At 36.8% G+C, this 18645-nt stretch overlaps 1 protein-coding gene across 1 annotated transcript; it reads left to right on the top strand.

Moving 5' to 3' along the window:
• The first annotated feature begins 8448 nt into the window (after positions 1-8448).
• Positions 8449-14927, top strand: PRL (prolactin). Its single transcript, XM_050310104.1, has 5 exons — positions 8449-8781; positions 10226-10407; positions 10794-10901; positions 12309-12488; positions 14430-14927. Exons 1-5 carry the CDS (start codon positions 8754-8756, stop codon positions 14619-14621), a joined length of 690 nt encoding a protein of 229 aa, XP_050166061.1. The 5' UTR covers positions 8449-8753; the 3' UTR covers positions 14622-14927.
• The last annotated feature ends 3718 nt before the right edge of the window (positions 14928-18645 follow it).

The raw sequence follows: 18645 nt of genomic DNA, 5'->3' as shown, positions 1-18645 counted from the left end.
GTTGTTGTTGTTATTGTGGTTTCTTGTTGTGTTCGTTCTTTTTTGTCCCGAGGAGGACTGTAACCTTGGAAAGAGCCAAGTTTGAAGAGTAGCTCAAATAATGATTTTATAATCACACCTCAAAAAACTAAAGTGAAATACATAGACAAAACAGGCAACTATTCATTTATCTCTTCCTGTTTATGTAAGAATCCATGAAATAATGAAACAAGTCTCACCGTCTATTTGACGTTACTGCTCTTGCTTAGCCATTTGCAATGACGAGACACTTCCGATAATGGCAATGTCATGACATTTCCATGATGACTTTGGCCTCAGCTTTGTAAATCCTACAAGATCAGGTTACAGACTGAGGATTTAGGAAATGAGTAAGAAAGCTCTAAAGGAGAAAAGCCATGATTACATGCAAATATATTCATTAGAGAAGAGATTGAACAGAAATGCACCTTCAATAATTTTTTAATGAATTTTTAAACATACAAAATGTGCTGCAGGTGTGCAATTTAATGTATTTGACCTTCTAAGTACTGGCTAGCAGCATTTGCTACCAAAAAGTTTTCTTGATTATAGTTTTTTCCTATTTCTGTTTTAAAATGTTTCCTTAAATCTCCTTAGCTGCTTTCATTCTTATGAACAAACATTTATTTCTTCTTTGCTTATATTTCTTTATGTCCAATACAGCTACCAATGGTAAGTTTTAAAGTTATAAGCAAATCCTACAGGATACCCTAAGATAGGTACATTGATACATAGAACATATCATGGGCTGTGCCTGCTCTATATGTATTTCTATACATTTTTCATCTTGCAGCATTCATTTCTTTAATAGCAAAGAATATAAAGTCACAGAATAACTGCTTTCCCATTTGTCCCCAAAGAAAATATTTTAGTTTTAGGAAGTTTTAGGTGAATGCATTTTACTAAAATGATTTTACATGTCTTCCAAAAAAATCTATGTCAATATTAATTTTTAGCCTTGGTTCAAAAAATAAGACAAGCTTAATTAAAATATTTGCAAAATGTGGTAGATTAGAAAAATCATTCTAGTGATATACTAAACAATTACAGAATCATAGAATCAGATGGGTTGGAAAGGACCTCTGATATCATCAAGTCCAGCCCTTGATCCACTACCACCGCAGTTATTAGACTATGGTGCTAAGTGCCACACCCAGTCTCTTCTTAAATACCTCCAGGGACAGAGAATCCACCACCTTCCTGGGCAGCCCATTCCAATTACCCTCTCTGTAAAGAATTTCTTCCTAACATCTAACCTAAACCTCTCCTGGCAGAGCTTGAGACCATGCCCTCTTGTCCTACTGATAGCTGCCTGGGAAAAAGAGACCAAACCCCTCCTGGCTACAACCTCCTTTCGGGTAGTTGTAGAGAGTGATGAGGTCACCCTTGAGCCTTCTCTTCTCCAGACTAAATAACCCCAGCTCCCTCAGCCTCTCTTTATAGGACTTGTGCTCAAGTCCCTTCACCAGCCTGGTTGCTCTTCTCTGGACCCGCTCCAGCACCTCAATATCCTTCCTGAACTGAGGGGCCCAGAACTGGACACAGCACTCCAGGTGTGGCCTCACCAGTGCTGAGTACAGGGGAAGAAATGTTTAAGGTTCCAAATTTCCTGTGGGACAGGAGGTGCCCAATACACATACACATACACACCTCAGTCCTTCAGAGGTTTTTTAATGGGACTTGTTTGGTTGGTTGGTTGGTTGGTGGATGGTTGGGTTGGTTTTTGTTTGTTTTTTTAATGTTGTAGGTTTAGAGATAATAGCAAATAAATGAAGAAAAGAGTATGTGATAGGTTTTGGAATCACTGAGAGAAATGTCTGATGTTGAATGTTTCCTTAAAGACAATTAAATAAAGGTCACATTGTTTCAGTATTACTTCTATCCCATTATGAAACAGAGGATTTTGAGCAGTAATATGCATCCCTCCTTCTGATAAGCACACAACTAAAAGGAAGATCCTCCCAAGGAAGCAAGAATGTCAGCACAAAACTCTGCGTGTTATTTTGCTTTCAGCTAACACCACACCCTCCCCAAAAATTTTCTACTCACCTTTTCCTCTCCATTCAATCCACACATATATATATATATATATATATATATATATATATATCAGAAATTAGAGCATTTCACATCAGGAGGAAAATGCATCTTCACAAAGATGCGCTTTTAAAACATAGGACAAAATCTCCATTTACCATTTTGGGTTATTATCCATTACTGAAATCTAACACTGCGTGTTAAAACAGAAGCATACTTACCACAATCTGTAGAAATACTCTCTTATTGAAATGTACTTAAAATCTCTGTACACACTTCAGTGCTCTTTTCAATGTATTTGCAATTGAAAAAAAAAAAATCCTCTTACTTTTACAGACTGTAGTTCCACAAAGTACTTAAGGAAATGTTTTTCCACTGATGCGTTTATCCATAGAATTAAAAATATGCAAATATTTAAACCAGATTCTATTTCTCCTACTCCCCACATGTTAGTAGGAATATTTCAACTTTCTGATGGCAATTTTACTCTTTACTACCTTTTATTAAAAGTGTGTTACACAAAGATAATACTTAAAACAATACCAATAATTACCCAGCAACCTAGTAAATTCCACTGTGGCAGGTCTACCGTAAGTAAAATCTTGAAACTCATTCCACTTTATCCGGAATGATGATTACCTGAAATCAGAATCTTATGGAAAATAACTTGATTGTAGCAGACTCTAGCTATGAATGTAGCAGAACATGGTAGAGGGGAAAAAAATTAGACAAAAAGCTAATGTATGGGAAAACAAGCAAAGTTATAGAGAAACTGTTTAAATCCTTAGGTCTTTGGTCTTTGCAGTTGTGATGTTCAATGTACCTCAGACTCAATGACACTTTTGTATGCTAAGACAGAGCTAAAACAATGATGTTTTTATAGCAGTAACTGTATCTTATAAATCAAAGTGTGCAAATACAAGTTACACAACTTCTCCATTCACACTGGACTGCATCTTCCAGCTTTGGAAATCAGGCCAACTATGTTCCAGTATGTGATTCCACCATCCCAGAAGCAGAACAAGACTCAGAATGGATAGACAGAAGAAGCTGTCACAGTTATTCAAATCCTTAACTATACAGCAATGATCCCAGCAATCCACTCTAATGACTTTTTGGAAGGTGGAGATTCCCCTTTATTTGTCTTTAGTTTCAAAATCACTAATTTTCAGCTCTGAAAAAGGAAAACTGGAATCAAGGTATTGGATAAATAATATTGCAGCCGCATGACATTAAATGCTGAACCAGCACAAGCTCACTCTGCCACTTCACATTTACACAAAAAATTTTGTAGTGTGTCTTTGTCCTAGTAGATGTCAGATCCTTATCATCCAGCCTCCAACAGTCAGAAAAAACCTGGTATCAAGTATCAAGCCAGGATAACTACCATAGCATGGTTTCTCGGTAATTCAACTGAAGTGCCATAACGCAGTTATGCATGATCCAGATCAAATTTATACTGCCAAGTTATTTAATAATACACAGAGACAAACTTAGTGAACACAGAGCCACAGACCTCAAACAACTTCAACTATCAGGAACAATACATACTATCCACCTTTTACTCAATTCTTTGCAAAGTCCCTTGGGTTTTTGCTTTCATTAGCTGGAATTCTACTTCGGATTGACTCTTAATATTTCACAGTGCACTTGGACATATGTCATCATAGTGGCAATGGTGATAAATTATTTTTGAAACATGTTCTGCCATTTCACTTTTATTTCTATTTCTGAAATCGTATGAAACCACACTGGTATTCGAATTAAAACTAAACTGAAAATCTCCCAATGATTTTCACCTTTTTTTGTCTCCATATGGAATCATTTTCCCTTATGTTCTTATCTATTTTTTACCAACCTTCACACAGACAGCAACCTAAGAAAGTATTCAATCCCATTTTGCTGTTTTTACTGAGACAAACATTTAGAAAGAATGCTTTTAAAATTTTCCTGTTCCCTACATGAAGAAGATGGGAGAAGAGTGAGCCCTTGTTTAACAGAATCCTAGAAAATCTCTTGAATTTTGAACAAAAGTTTCATGGAGATTATAGGGAGTAATATTTTGTCAGAAAAGACAAAGTATTTGTCATTTAAAATTATCTAGATTGAAAAAATATTCTGTTTATGTTCCTCCTCCAAATGTATTTTCCACATGTTTGGAAGGGGCTCTGAGCAACCTGGTCCAGTGGAAGGTGCCCATGGCAGGGGTGGTTGGAAGTGGATGATCCTTAAGGTCTCTTCCAACCTAAAGCAGTCTATGGTTTTAAGATTCTATGGAAATTTAAAGTGCTCTGAGGATTTGGTTTTGATACAGATAAAATAGTTTTGCACCTTTCCAAAGCCAACCCCTTAGTTAAGTTGACTGGATAACTTTTTCTACAAAAGAAAGACAAGACCAACTATATTTTCGTGTTATGACTCCAACTTACAGAACCATAGAATCACAGAATGGTTAACATCAGAAGGGACCACAGTGGGTCATCTGGTGCAACCTCCCTGCTCAAGCAGGATCATCCAAGAGAACATGGCACAGGACTGTATCCAGATGGTTCTGGAATATCTCCAGTGAGGGAGACTCCACACCCTCTCTGGGCAATCTCTTCTAATGCACAACCACTTGCAGAGTAAAGTTCTTCCTCATATTCAGGTGGAACTTCATGTGCATCAGTTTCTGACAGAGACAGTGTTGAAACCATTGCTGAAGTCAAGGTAGACAATATCCGCTGCTCTCCCCTCATCTCTTCAGGTAGTTGTTTCATCATAGAAGGCAATCAGGTTGCTCAATCATAATTTACCTTTAGTGTATCCATGCTGAATACTCCTGATCACCTTCCTGTCCTCCATGTGGATAAAGATGGCCTCCAGAATGAGGAGCTTCCTCACCTTTCTAGGGATTGAAGTAAGGTTGGCAGGCCAGTAGTTCCCTGGGTCCTCCTTCTTGCCCTTTTTGGAGACCAGGGGGACATTTGCTTTCTTCCATTTTCTTCACTGTAGTGTCTGCCAGTTCTCTCAGTACTCGTTGATGCATCTCATCAGGGCCCGTGGACTTGTGGATGCCAAGTTTACCTAGGTGTTCTCTAATGCAGTCCTCCCTGACCAAGGGAAAATTTTCCTTTCAACACTCCTTTACCCTGGTCTCCTGAGTTAGAGATTCCTGAGGGCTGGTCTTATCAGTGAAGACCAATACAAAGGCAGCATACAGTAACTCTGGCTTCTTTGTGTCCTCTGTTACCAGGGTACCCCTTCCATTTAGTAAAAGGCCTAAATTGTTCCTAGTTTTCCTTTTGTTATTGATATATTTGAAGATGCCCTTCTTGTTGTCCTTGACATCCTTGGCCAGATTTAATTCCAGATGGGCCTTGGTCCTGCTTGTTTCATTTCTCATTACATATGCAAGACAGGAACACATAAACCCAATTTTTTTTCATTGTGTATCTGAAGGGTCAAACAATCAGATCACATGTAGAAATATTTTTCTTCACATTCAGCTTTGCATGCTCTGCACACATAGCTCGTAAAACATCGGTTAAATACATAACAAAAATTTGATGTTTCAAACTTCTGCATTAACTAATGTTCAGTTATTAAAGACAAATAGTTCCAAGTAAGAAAAAGACAAAATTAAGATATACATCCCAATACTTGATTCAACTAGTTAAGTATTCTGCAAAGAACTATTCTATTAGAAAAGATTTTTCATTCTTCTATGTTAGCTATCAATCAGACACAATACTTTGCATATCTCAAAAGCTTTAAATAAAGTAAAATGGAATAAGAATATTCGATCTTCCAGTACTGATCAATAGTTCTCAATCAAAATGTCACAGTCTAATTCATGGTTTGCAACTTGATATGAGGTAGAAAGATAAGGTTATTGAGAAATGGGCACTAAACATCTTTATCTGGAATACTGATACGTCACATATAATGCCTATGAAACATAAGTAATGAGATAAAAGCTATATAATAGTCTGCATATAGTAAGTCCTTCTGGCATATGTTTACACTGGGTGGCAACATTCTACTAATTTTACTTCCAGGAAAGATCTTGAAGATAAAAGTCAATTAAATCCCTAAGGCAGAAGTAAAAGACAAAGGGCGAAACATGCTGGTCATCACAGCAGTACTTTGTAGTTTCTCTGTTCCAGAGGCTTTTCCCTTAGTACTGATGACTATCCAGCTATTTACAGTGCTGTCCTAAGCTACCATCAGAATTAGGTGGCTAATGGGGGCTAGAATCAGCTTCCTTTACCATGGTCAAAGGAATAACGAGAGATGATGGGATACCAAGTCCCATACTACTTCTTTGGAGAACATAAAGCCAGGTCACTTTCATAAGGCAGAGGGGAGCATTTTCAGCAACTTTTAAGTGTTTTTTTCAACTTTCAAATAGAACCTAATTCCTAATTTAAAAAAGAAAATTAATATATGTGCCTATTTATTTCTAGTTATTGCAACTTTTCCTCTCTTTTGTTTCTCTACCCTTTGCTTTTTTTTTTGGTACTAGTAAGAAATTATGTTCCTCACTTCAAGTGCAGGTCTGGGAATCAGGAATTTTATTTTATTTTTTTTCCTCAAGACTTCCTGAGCACCCATAAATACACTTCTCAATCTCTATGTTGGTTCCCACACCTGTTAAAAAAACCCTTCACTTTTATATTTATTTACTTTATAGGGATTTCTTCTCTCCTTCCAATGATTTTTGATTGCTGACAATTTTAATCCATTCATGTTTGTAGAGTATTTGAGGATGAAAGGTGCAAGGGTATATTATTTTGTAGTAGAATGTTTTAATTAAAACATCATGCAATGGTTTCAAATAACCACTTTTCTATGATCTGTGTTTGAGGTGCTTGCCTACACTTACTTGGCAAGAGAGCTGTGTAAGGCTCTTCTCCAAACTAAGTCATATGAGGATACTGATTTTAGCTGATGTTGTCAGGCCTGAAAGGAGCCTCCCTCTCCAGTAAGGGAAAACACAGCCTAGGGAGTTTACCTGCTGCCTTTGTTATCTAGTCCCTAATATCAATTACCTGTGTGCCTAATTTTGACACCACTACCAAACCCTCAAAATGCAAAGAAAAGGAGACTCTTCTAATGCTGTAAGATGCCAGGATTTTTCAACCTCACCTGTAATCTTATTGAATTAGATTTTCAAATGAAGCTGAATTAAATCAAGACCATAAGCCATGTATTTGCAGTTAAGAAGGCAGCTGTTTTTCTACCATCTATTCTAGAGTTTTGGCTGTGTCCCTATTGTAATATTACTGCCTTCATCAGATCACCACTCTTCCCTGCTGCTGGCAACAACTGCTTCATTGACTCAGCAGAACCTCAGTTTCCAAACAAGATGAAGCCTCTAAGCAGAGCAAATTGTTCTAGCAAACATCCTAGAACTTAGCAGATGTAGACCACCTGATACCAGTTCTGGTTGATTGTTGAAGCATCTTGCTTCCCAAGGAGAGCCTTCCCCATTCCCCCTCTAAATGCTCTACCATTCTTCTCCCTTGTCTATCATTGCTTCAAGAATCATGTCCATAGTTATGAAATAATGAAGGATTCAGAGTTATATACATACCTATTCCATAGTTATGGAACAAGTTGTCTAAAGGCAAAAAAATTCATGAACACTGTATGCCTTATTCATTATGGTCATTTAATTTGGAAAGTCTTTGCATGGGTAAATGGACCTGAGAAACAGATGAAAGGTTATATATTTGCTAACGTATTCACATGGAGGAGCCTCACACAGCAAGAAAACAGGGCCAACCTGCTAAGGCTAGTTTGTAGATTACCACAGATGCATCACATCTGAAAACAAATCCCACTGCTGACGACAGCATATGTTTTGCATGTGGTGGAAATGTCCATCATTTGTGCAGAGGGTTTTCAAGTGGAGAAAATAATTTCATGGTTTTGTAGAAGCTGGGTTTTTTTCTTTTTAAATAATGCTAATTTATTCATGAAACATTTGGGATTAAAGAGTAAACATATAACTTCTACCTCTTTTATTGTTTCACATTATTACTTTTTTAATATAAGAACTCTCTCTATTTCTCTAAACATCTCCAGACTGAGGATCATTCATATCATGATTTGTGCTGTGTAATATATTTTTTAAGTGGCCAAGACTGTCATATGTATAATTTTACAGATAATGACCTGTCTTTGCAGGAGCCTCTGTTGCCTTTCTCTGGATAAATTTCAGTACAATTGATGCCATTTCTCTCAATGGGGGCATTGTAAAATAGTGTTTACCTCCAACAAATACCCAGAATTTTAGCATAAGCAACCTTGGACGGCTGAAGAAACAAGTAAGGATAAGAAGACAGATGGGGGAATAGGAACAGCAGGCTAGAAACATTGAGAATACCTGTCTCTGAACTGACAACTGGATCAATGGCATTTCACCTCATTGAAGGCAAAATCTTGGCACTCCATTCAATCATACTTAGGATCTCACAGCTGAACTTATTAATGAAATTCCCTCTCACAGTTAAAATTAAAAAAAAAAAATGAATATGAATGTGGAAGAAAGGCAATTTGATGTTTGTAATTATCGAGGTAAACTCCACGACCTGCTGAATGTATGCAAAATGGACCCTGAATGGAGCATATAAAAGTGGTATGTGCAGAGAATAACAGCAAACATTGAGATTTCTTTCTGGTAAAGCAAGTCATCATACAGGATCTCTACCATGAGTGCCAAGGGGGCTTCACTGAAAGGTAAGACTTTTGCCATTCACTTGCTCATAACTTTTATATTTCTTTCAATTTAAATTGAAGTAGGAAGCAACTGAAATATAACAGTTCTAGAAACTGAGGTCTTCCAGCCACCTAGTCTTCCAGTAATGTGAAACTTACCTCCAGAAGGTAGCTTGATCCTTTCTGTCTGTTCAGACTACCTTTGCATTGGGCAGTGTCACAGAAAATTGACTTGAGGGATGTAACACCTGTTCTTAAAGTTTGGATCCAGACTGGTTTTGCTACACCACTCAGAAGGCAATGACTAGAAGTCATTACACACAAAGCTAGAGGTGATGTAGTAATTTTGAGGTGAATGTTTTCATAACGATCTTCAACTTTTTAAGCGCCAAGTCTCAGATTTTCTTATTCATAGAGTTATTCCCCAGAGTACCTTCCTAACTGCAGTATGCTGTGTGTACCTTGCTCACAGGGCAGGAGGAAGGCTTACTTCAATAATGCATAAGTGCACTTTTTTTGAATGTAGAGCTAGAAAGAAACTTATCACATGATATCATTAGGGGCAGTTCTGCTGATTTATGAAGTACCCTTTAATTTAAAATAAGTCTAGTGAATCAGTATAGGTAACAAGTCAGTTTCCAGAAGTAAAAATCTCAGAGAACAGAATAGTGTTCTTTGAGTATGTAAATTCATTTCCAAATATTTGCTTTGATTTTTTCATTATTTTTTCCATGTATATTTTATTTCACTGAATAGAACACTTAACTCTGTTAAGTTAATATGAAAAGTTTTAAACAGATGAAGTTTTGTGCTTTAGATAATGAAAAGTCCTCTTTATCAGTATCAGAAGCTCAGGAGAAAAGACGAAAACTCTCTGATGTCTTAGCAGTAAGAAATTTAGGGTTAAACTCTAAATAGCAAAGCAGCACAGCTGTTGGGAATCTTCTGAAGGAACTCTCAGGACTATCAAAACCTTAAGAGAGTGACCTAACCATCCTCCCACAAAAATTAATTTAAACTCCAAATGTTTGCAAAGAAGAAAAGGACCTCTGGAAAGAGGAGGATAGGAAAAAAAAAAAAAAAGGCCAATCTATTTTCCAAATGTATATCTGTGCAAATATAATTATATATCTGTATTTACACTGTGAAGAAGTTTGATTTTCTTTTTTTTTTCCATTTATCACTTAATTATAAAGTCAGACACGATAGTGCACACTGCAACACAAGTTACCTTGTCTACTCACACTCTGCTATACTGTCAGGATGATAGAAGGGAAAAAGGATGCAAGAATTTCAGAGTTACAGTGCTTCCCTCCTCCACTGATTTTCAGCAGCCAGTACAGGGCGTGCTCTCAGCCATGTGACTGCACAGCCCTAATTACCTATTAGCTGGCTCTGACAGCTACTTCTAAACACACCTGTAAGTTAATGTGATTCCATTTTGCTTTGTTTTAAACTTGAACAGGTTTGTTGCTGGTGGCCCTTCTGGTGTCCAACATGCTCCTGACAAAGGAAGGAGTGACCTCCTTACCAATCTGCCCCAATGGATCTGTCAATTGCCAAGTTTCCCTTGAGGAACTTTTTGATCGAGCAGTTAAACTTTCGCACTACATCCACTTCCTCTCTTCAGAAATATTCAATGAATTTGTAAGTACTCTGCCTATTCCTGAGAGCAGGAAAATATAAAATTGCAATTTAATTCTTTTTAAGCACAAACATACGCTAACATGTGAAATCCTTCCATAACAAATAGGATTGCTGCACAGTGACAGTCCCCATGCTGACAATGCTGACCATTGCTAAGATCCCCAATGCTTCTTTTAAAAGATACCATTTCCCCATCATTCTTTATCTGTGGGACATGATTACGTTTGCTGGGTGCCAGTTACACTCTAAAGACCCACCAGAAACTTTCAACCTTTACAGCATAAAAGCAGTGATAAAAGCAGTGGAACAACAACTAGTTAATACAGGGTTTGAACTGAAGATCTTACTTATCTGTTTCAATAATGCCTGTCTGTGCTGATCTGCAGGATGAACGCTACGCTCAGGGCCGGGGTTTTATTGCAAAAGCTGTTAATGGCTGCCACACTTCCTCCTTAACCACTCCTGAAGATAAGGAGCAAGCTCAGCAGATTCATGTAAGTCCCGTTTCTAATGTCATTGTAAGATAGAGCAGGGTAAGGCACAGGGGAAGGAGGGTTATGGAATAGTGAGGCAGCAGACAGAGCAAAAGAAATCAGCTCAATTAGAATACAAAAGCCAGGAAGAGGCAAGCACCAAAAAGCCGAGAAAAGTTGATTTAACATTTGCAGATACTAAGTTAAAAACCATACAGCGTATATATGCACCAGTAACTTTCAATGTCCCTTCCTTTTCCTGTATGGTACATTTAGTCACTGCATCTTATTTCCGATAAAAATACAACCCTATGGAGCAATGTCAGTTACCATGATTGTACAGTATTGAGAACACTACAGACTTTAAACATTACCTTAAAACATCTTATAGATAGTTAACATTTTAACAAACATAAAAATACACTGCTGTATGTAGGCAGAGGTAAATAGTTTTCCAGTGACTGAAAAGAATGACATTACTAAACAAATGTTGAACAGATTTTCTTGCTGTTACCAGTAGGAAAGAATGGTCATAGCATCATGCAAATACAAAAACCCTAGTGTGAAATACTGCAACATACCTGTGAAGAGAAATACACTACATACATACATCCATCAAATGTAAAAATTATTAAGAGAAGATGAAGATAGTGTTTTTCAGCCTATACTCAGCTCACAGATACAAAATTAAAATTCCCTGGAGAAAAAAAATAAGCAGAGGTATATAAATGGGGCTGTTCAGGGAGAAATCTCTATCAGTTTCGTTGTAGGTGCAATCCCACAATATCACCAGCTTCTCAGTATGTCGTTCAGAAATTCTAGTGGGAGCAATAGAATTCACAGTCCTGGGTTGAGCATCTAGCAAAGAAGAAAAGGTTTAATACTATCCCTACCATGACCGTAAGCTTTATGAATTCCTATTGCCCACAAGAAAGGACAATTTTAAAACCAAAGAGCTATTGCTAGAAGCACCATTGTTCAAAGGGGAGGACAGATGAGTTACGTAGAGGCAATAAAAGCACTATAGTGGTTTACCATAATGTGAACCTTCCAGCCAGTACTAAACTTAAAAAAAAAAAAAAACATTGTATTTAAAAATGTTCATAAAAATCAGGTAAAAGTTCTGGGTTAGAGTTGAAACACAGTTGTGCTTGCTAGTTTTTGACTTTAAGAGGATTTATTTTATTTTCTATTGCAATACTGTAACTGTTTGTGCAAATATTGTAAAATATGATAACATCAATTACAAACTTCAAATATGCAATTGCACAGAGATATCTAAGACAGGGTTATAGGCCCCATTCAGTGATAGGTCCAGGAATAAGTTTCTAAATCACAGTTTCTGAGGACACTACTCTAAATGTCTTCTAATGCTGCCAGTATTTAGCCTTCTCATTTTAACTTCTTTTTCTTAATATGTGTGAACAGCATGAAGACCTACTGAATTTAGTACTGGGAGTACTACGCTCCTGGAATGATCCCCTGATCCATTTGGCCTCTGAAGTACAAAGAATCAAAGAAGCTCCAGAAACCATTCTCTGGAAGGCTGTAGAAATTGAAGAACAAAACAAGCGGCTTCTAGAAGGAATGGAGAAAATAGTTGGGCGGGTAAGTATTAGGTCCTTAACATGCTTCCAGCCTGTTGCAGTAAGCAAGACACATACAAAGGTAGACTCTCCCTACCTGAAATATTAAAGGAAGATGTGAAGATAGAAATGAGATATAAAGTAGATCTGAAGATAAAAATGGGAGTCAAAATAGTTGTCAGAGAACTTTTCAGCTTTCTTTTCTTCTGCTATCATGCAATTTCTAAAGAGACAATATGATGTGACTGGCATAGCATAATCCAGCATACTCCCAGTTCTGCTTCAGGAGGAGGTGTAATCATCAGGACTGCTTATCATCATTCTAACTTTGAGTATTTTCAATGTGCAACTCTGATTGTTTAAGGATGCATCAACATTTTTTCACATGTACATATTTATATATATATATGTTTTAACATGTATATGCACATGTTACGTACAGGTATTGTGTATAGGTTTTGGAAACAGATACTCTGCTTAAAACTGTTCTGGAAGTCTGGGCTGTTGCAAAGATGTGGCATGCAGCAAAGTAATCCTGGTATCTTCCATTTCTCTTTTCGTACCATACTGGTTCCTCTGAACTCTGGCTCTGACTTGGTTCCCCCTACACTTGTAAGTTTAGACAACAAGGCTGTTGTCTGACAAAACCCATACTTGAATAGCTCTTGTTATCAGTAATTGATGGAAAGCCTTCTTGAATAAAATCAGCTCTAGCTTGTTTATTTTTAAAGGGGCCTCTGTTAGTCCCTGAATATATCATTCTGTCAGTAAGCTATATGTTGACAAGAGGTTCTGACTTTACTGGCTTCTGCTTAGGCTCTGAACACTTGAACAGCATTAAAAGTGCCACCATCACTGTATCCACCACTTCCCACTAGATCACTCATGATTTCTCTCTCTTTCAGTTAGGTGTGTATTTACTCAGAAACCTTATATCATCCAGGCTACAAATACATTTATCAGTGTAATCAAATACATCTCTATCACATATCTATGTGTAAAAAGGGTGCAGGTGAGGATCCAAGATAACAGTAAGAAGTCAGTTTCCCTGTCACCACCTTCTCATTCACATTATTTACAGAAGGAGGTTGAAGATAAGACTGGCACATTCATTAGTGTCAAACCACATTTTTGAGTCACAGTAAGTCTATTTTTATGCCTGTTTCTGTAAAGGAATGGTAGAGACTACACATATACTTTCTTATATGCTTTTACAAAATACAGCTGATGGGAAGTAAGGATGATACATAAGGACCAATAGGCACAGAGTTCCTTTCTGCTCTGAAAGGTAGATTTCTGTGATATGAAAAAATTGTCTCTTTCAAACAAGGAATTTTAAACCAATATTCAGCTCAGATACTGAGTCACAGCGTGAGTTCCTGTACTTAGCTTTCTAACATCAGAGGTGTCTGTATCACTCAGCACTTTTTTTTCTTTAATGAAATCTGAGGTCTAATACATCTGAAGATGTCCTGTTGAGAGATTTGTCTGGTAATGTGCACTTGAAGCTGCATGTGTCAGAGAGATTGCCTAAGAAATGGGCCAAGACAAATCTGGAGATGCACACAAACAACTTCTATGAACAAGTGTTAACAAAGTTTTCAAGGTGGAGGCAATCAAAAGGAGATGTCCCTAATGAGTCCATGCATGAAGGAACATTTAATTCCTCTGCAAACTCGGGTTCCCCTGGACATAGGTTAACACACTAGTTCTCTTTAAACACTACTGAAACAGTTAAGCTTTACACATGTTTTAGAGAAACAGCCTGAAAAATCTGACAAATTCATTCAAAACCTGAATGAAGATATAGAGCATTATACAGAATAGCATGAAACACAACTGAAACACTTTACAAACCATATACTAACAACTAGTATTTTCTGAGGTCAGTATTTTAAATGCTGTCTTCTACATGCAGTCAGGTTCGCTATCAATTATTACGAGTATCACTTTGTGTCTTTAGGTTCATTCTGGTGAGAATGGAAATGAAATTTACTCTCCGTGGGAAGGACTTCCATCTCTGCAACTTGCTGATGAGGACTCCAGACTCTTTGCCTTTTACAACTTGCTGCATTGCCTCCGCAGAGATTCCCACAAAATTGACAACTATCTCAAGCTTCTGAAGTGCCGCCTAATCCACGATAACAATTGTTAAGTACTCATGGGCCTAATCACTCACTGAAATCATTCATCACGGTGTTCTTGATGCTTTGCCACTTATCACTGCAAACTTTATGAAAAGTAATACTGTGCAGTATCTGTATGAATTTTCAGGCATGTTTGTATGACTTTTGGCTGCAACTATTAGCACCATACATCTTTTAAAATGTTTTAAAATGTTATCAACTTCTTGTATGACAAGAATAAGCTTTTCTGTCTAATCGCCTCACCTCACTACTTAGTACTATTTCAGTGATAAACAGGTATGCAAATACCAATAAAAATATTCTTAAATCCAAAATCACATGACACTGAGTGGTATTAGTGAATGAAAAATAGCTGGCATGGTTTATACCTTTAACAGTAGCTTCTCTTTTTTGGATCTCCATCTCCACTTACTGATGAGAGGTTATCTTATTTGCATTACTCTTCCCCCCGCTCCTTTAAAAAGAGGGGGAATAAAAAGGAGGAACAGCAAAAGCAGATTAATCACCTATTACACTAAACTACCCTAAACTTAAAGTATGGTCTGAAATCCAGTCTACTTGGATCAGTTCTTTTACTCTGTACAAAAGCTGTCATAGTATGGGAGGGAAAGGTTTAGAAATCCATCCTGGCTAACATAGCCATTGATTGCCCCATGCAATCCATGGACAGAGAAGACAGACACAGAATTTTAAGGACAGAGATACAGGCATATCTACATCTTCTACTGACTATTTAGAGAAGAGACATTTCCAAATAAAAGTTCCTTATATCTGTGGTGACTGTCTAAGAGCAAAAGAACCAACAAGTTTCCATCAGTCTCAAAAGGAAATGCTAGGTATCCATATCATATTCATCTAGCCTTCACATTCCTCACAAATGATGTGGTAGTTGCAGTTGCTCAGAAAACTTTCAAGTTATGAAAAGGCACTAGCTGAGCTGAGGTGTCCGCTGTTCTAAACCCAAAGTGTCTCCGTGCACCTTGGGTTGAGTCAGAAGGTTTTTAGGGCACTGATTTCAAAACACTATAGTTAAACATTGGAAATTTGGAAATACCAAAACAACCGACTACTTTTGAAAAAATCTGGCTTATAGTCACATAGCAAGTAAGAAGTCAAATTAGCTGGACCCATTGACCATATCTACATACTGTCATTGTAAGCCATAAACAAACTCAGCCTTGGCTTCACATCACACAGCTTTAGCAAACAGGAACTTAAATTCCAATCAACTCCTCATGGGTTTGAATTCCTATTAGACAAGCATGCTGCATTGCTCTAGGTTTGACCCAGCTCAGAGGAAGAGTGAAACGCCAGAGAAGATGGGTTTGAGGGCTTAAGGCTTTCACTACCATAACAGAATAAACACAGCCATAATAGGTATTTACATAAGAAATTAGAAAATACCAACTGCTAGAAAGGTCTCATTACAGTCATCTCTATAAAAATGCAATGATACTTGTATTCCTGATTATGTATATCTATAATGGCCTTTTAATCTCTTCATGTTTTCAATTATTGATTGCCTCAGGCTTTATTTAGGTAAGTATACACTAAGCCCAATTTTAATATACATAAAATCACCTTTACAGCAAGCAAATTCCTTGTAAGACAGTCACAACTGACATTTTTCATAAGCTCTGAAATGCACAAAACTTGGGGCATATGCAACAGTAGTTTAACAACACACAGCTGTATACCACAGTCAAGGAAGAAAATGGGTAAAATTTGCCAGGCAAAATACAAGTGCCCAGACTAGAATTTAAACTGATCGTAATATTCTACTTTTTGTTATAATGCCAATGGAGAAAAAAAAAGCATTTTAAAGGAAAAGGAAAAAAAAAGGAAAAAATGTGCTTTTTTTAATATCATAAGTGCTTAGAATTACAGTGTGAGTTCTTATTGAAAAGAAAACATGAATAATGGGACTAGTCTGTATTGAGCTGGAAAAACGATTATGTCTTGCTGAGTAAACTCCTACCTCAGAATTGCTTTAGAATTCAAAAGCAACTTGATTAATAGGGCAGACATTCATAATTTTACACTTAAATGACTAGATCTAAAACAATGACTCTCATTAACTACTTAAAAATTAGAGTGCTGAAACAATTGTTTAAAACTTGCATGCACTGGCTTTCTTATAGCCTGTTTTAGTACAATTATCAGGGTTTTAATTTCATAAAGAAAGATAGAATGACAAAAAATATACTAAACAACTGAAAAGCTGTTTGTTTCGCAGCTGTTAAGCTAAAGGAGTATTAAAAATTGATCTGGTTAATATTCTGAGTCAGCACAGCTGCCACAGAGACAGAGAGATGCAGAACCCCATGGACAGATTCAAAGATACACTTTCATTGTGAAATACCCTGGCATGGACAATCCTTCAGAATCTGAATGTCCAAGCCGCAGTGTAAAACAATTGGAAATTTTATTTATTTTTGGGTTCCTAATAGGAACAATACAGTCTTATCTCATTAATAGACAGATATGAGGAAGAAATTCTTTACTGTGAGGGTGATGAGGCACTGGAACAAGTTGCCCGAAGTTGTGGATGCCGCATCTATGGAAATATTCAAGACCAGATTGGATGGGGCTCTGAGTAGCCTGGTCTAGTGGAAGGTGTTGTTGCCCACTGCAAGGGAGCTGGGATTAGATGATCTTCAAGGTCCCTTCTAACCCAGGCTAATTCTAAGACTCTATGATTCAAATATTTTTTTAATTAGTGCATGTTTGTACGACCTGAGCAACTATTGCCTCTTGTCTGACAAGATATTAGGTAGACAATCTCTTATTTTATATTAAAAAAAAAAAAAAGCTTAGAACAAGTATGATCTTTCAAAGTGAAAGAAACTATTATCAATAAGAGTTTTTTCCCAAGTGTATTAACTTTTGGCTGCTTCAGATTTCCAGCATTTGAAATGGATAGTTTTCTAATTGGTCTTGTTTAAATCTCTGTTCATACCTTTACTTCTGTTCATTTAAAATTACTTAGTGACAAGAATGGAAAGGTCCACATAGCTGAAATATAGGTTGGCTGCTGTTCCCTTTGAAAAAGGTATTCAAGCTTCCACAGATGGCACTAAACTTAAGACAACACTTTGTGACACCAAATCTAAATGGTATCAACTTTAAACAAATTCATCAGTGAGAGCATTTATAACTGAACACAACAAAGCAACTGAGATACGCAAAATAGAAATCTGGCTTGCTATTCATGACTTGTTTCTAGACCCTGGAGCAAACAGAAATAATTTTTTCCTCCCTGTGGGGGAGATGTTACTGACAGTGTATGCCATTTGGATCCAGCTGCTTAACTAGTAATGTGATAATCTCTCTACTATCCTTTATTTTTCTCCTTTTCATATGAGTTCCCACAAAAAACCTCCAGTGGTTTAACTGTAATTTGGCAACTTATCTGTACAACAGAGTTGACCTTTACAATATTATTTCAAAGACAATCCACAATTTTAATAACAAGGGATATACAGACTAGAAACCATACATATCTTCTAAGTTTAACTTCTGAATAAGAGAAATTCTCTGAGGTCTACGTTTTAAGCTGAGTCTGCCTATTATAAATGAAATGTTTACAAACAATAAAGTATGTTAGAGATGTAAACTCAGTAGTCCTACTTATGTATATATTCATACACTAAAGAAATCTAGTACTACAATCATGCATGGGAACAGCATCACAGGCATATGCATTCCCACTGAAATTACTGGATTTGCTGATCTGTAAAGCTGTTTACATATATGACTATTTCTATCTCAAGCTCTTAATGACTTGTGTCTGCAAATTACTTTGCAAAATCTTGAAGAGCGATGTTGAGCCTCAATGTTCAATTCAATAGAAATTTAAGATTGACTACATATAGGTTTATACTAAGTGTTAAAAAAGGTTTCAAAATAGTTTTAAAACATAATGATACCTTTTTGAAGGTCTTTTTACTCATATCCATCTTTAAGAATGTAGCTAAATTCAACATCAGTCTTGGAAAAGAGTAGGAATGTCAACAATGGTTTTCCAACACT

Source organism: Myiozetetes cayanensis, unplaced genomic scaffold (assembly GCF_022539395.1).
Source record: "Myiozetetes cayanensis isolate MyiCay16 unplaced genomic scaffold, myiCay2020 scf1, whole genome shotgun sequence".
NCBI lineage: Eukaryota > Metazoa > Chordata > Aves > Passeriformes > Tyrannidae > Myiozetetes > Myiozetetes cayanensis.
The sequence above is the reverse complement of the archived record's forward strand: the minus strand, read 5'-3'. Positions and strand labels throughout refer to the sequence as shown.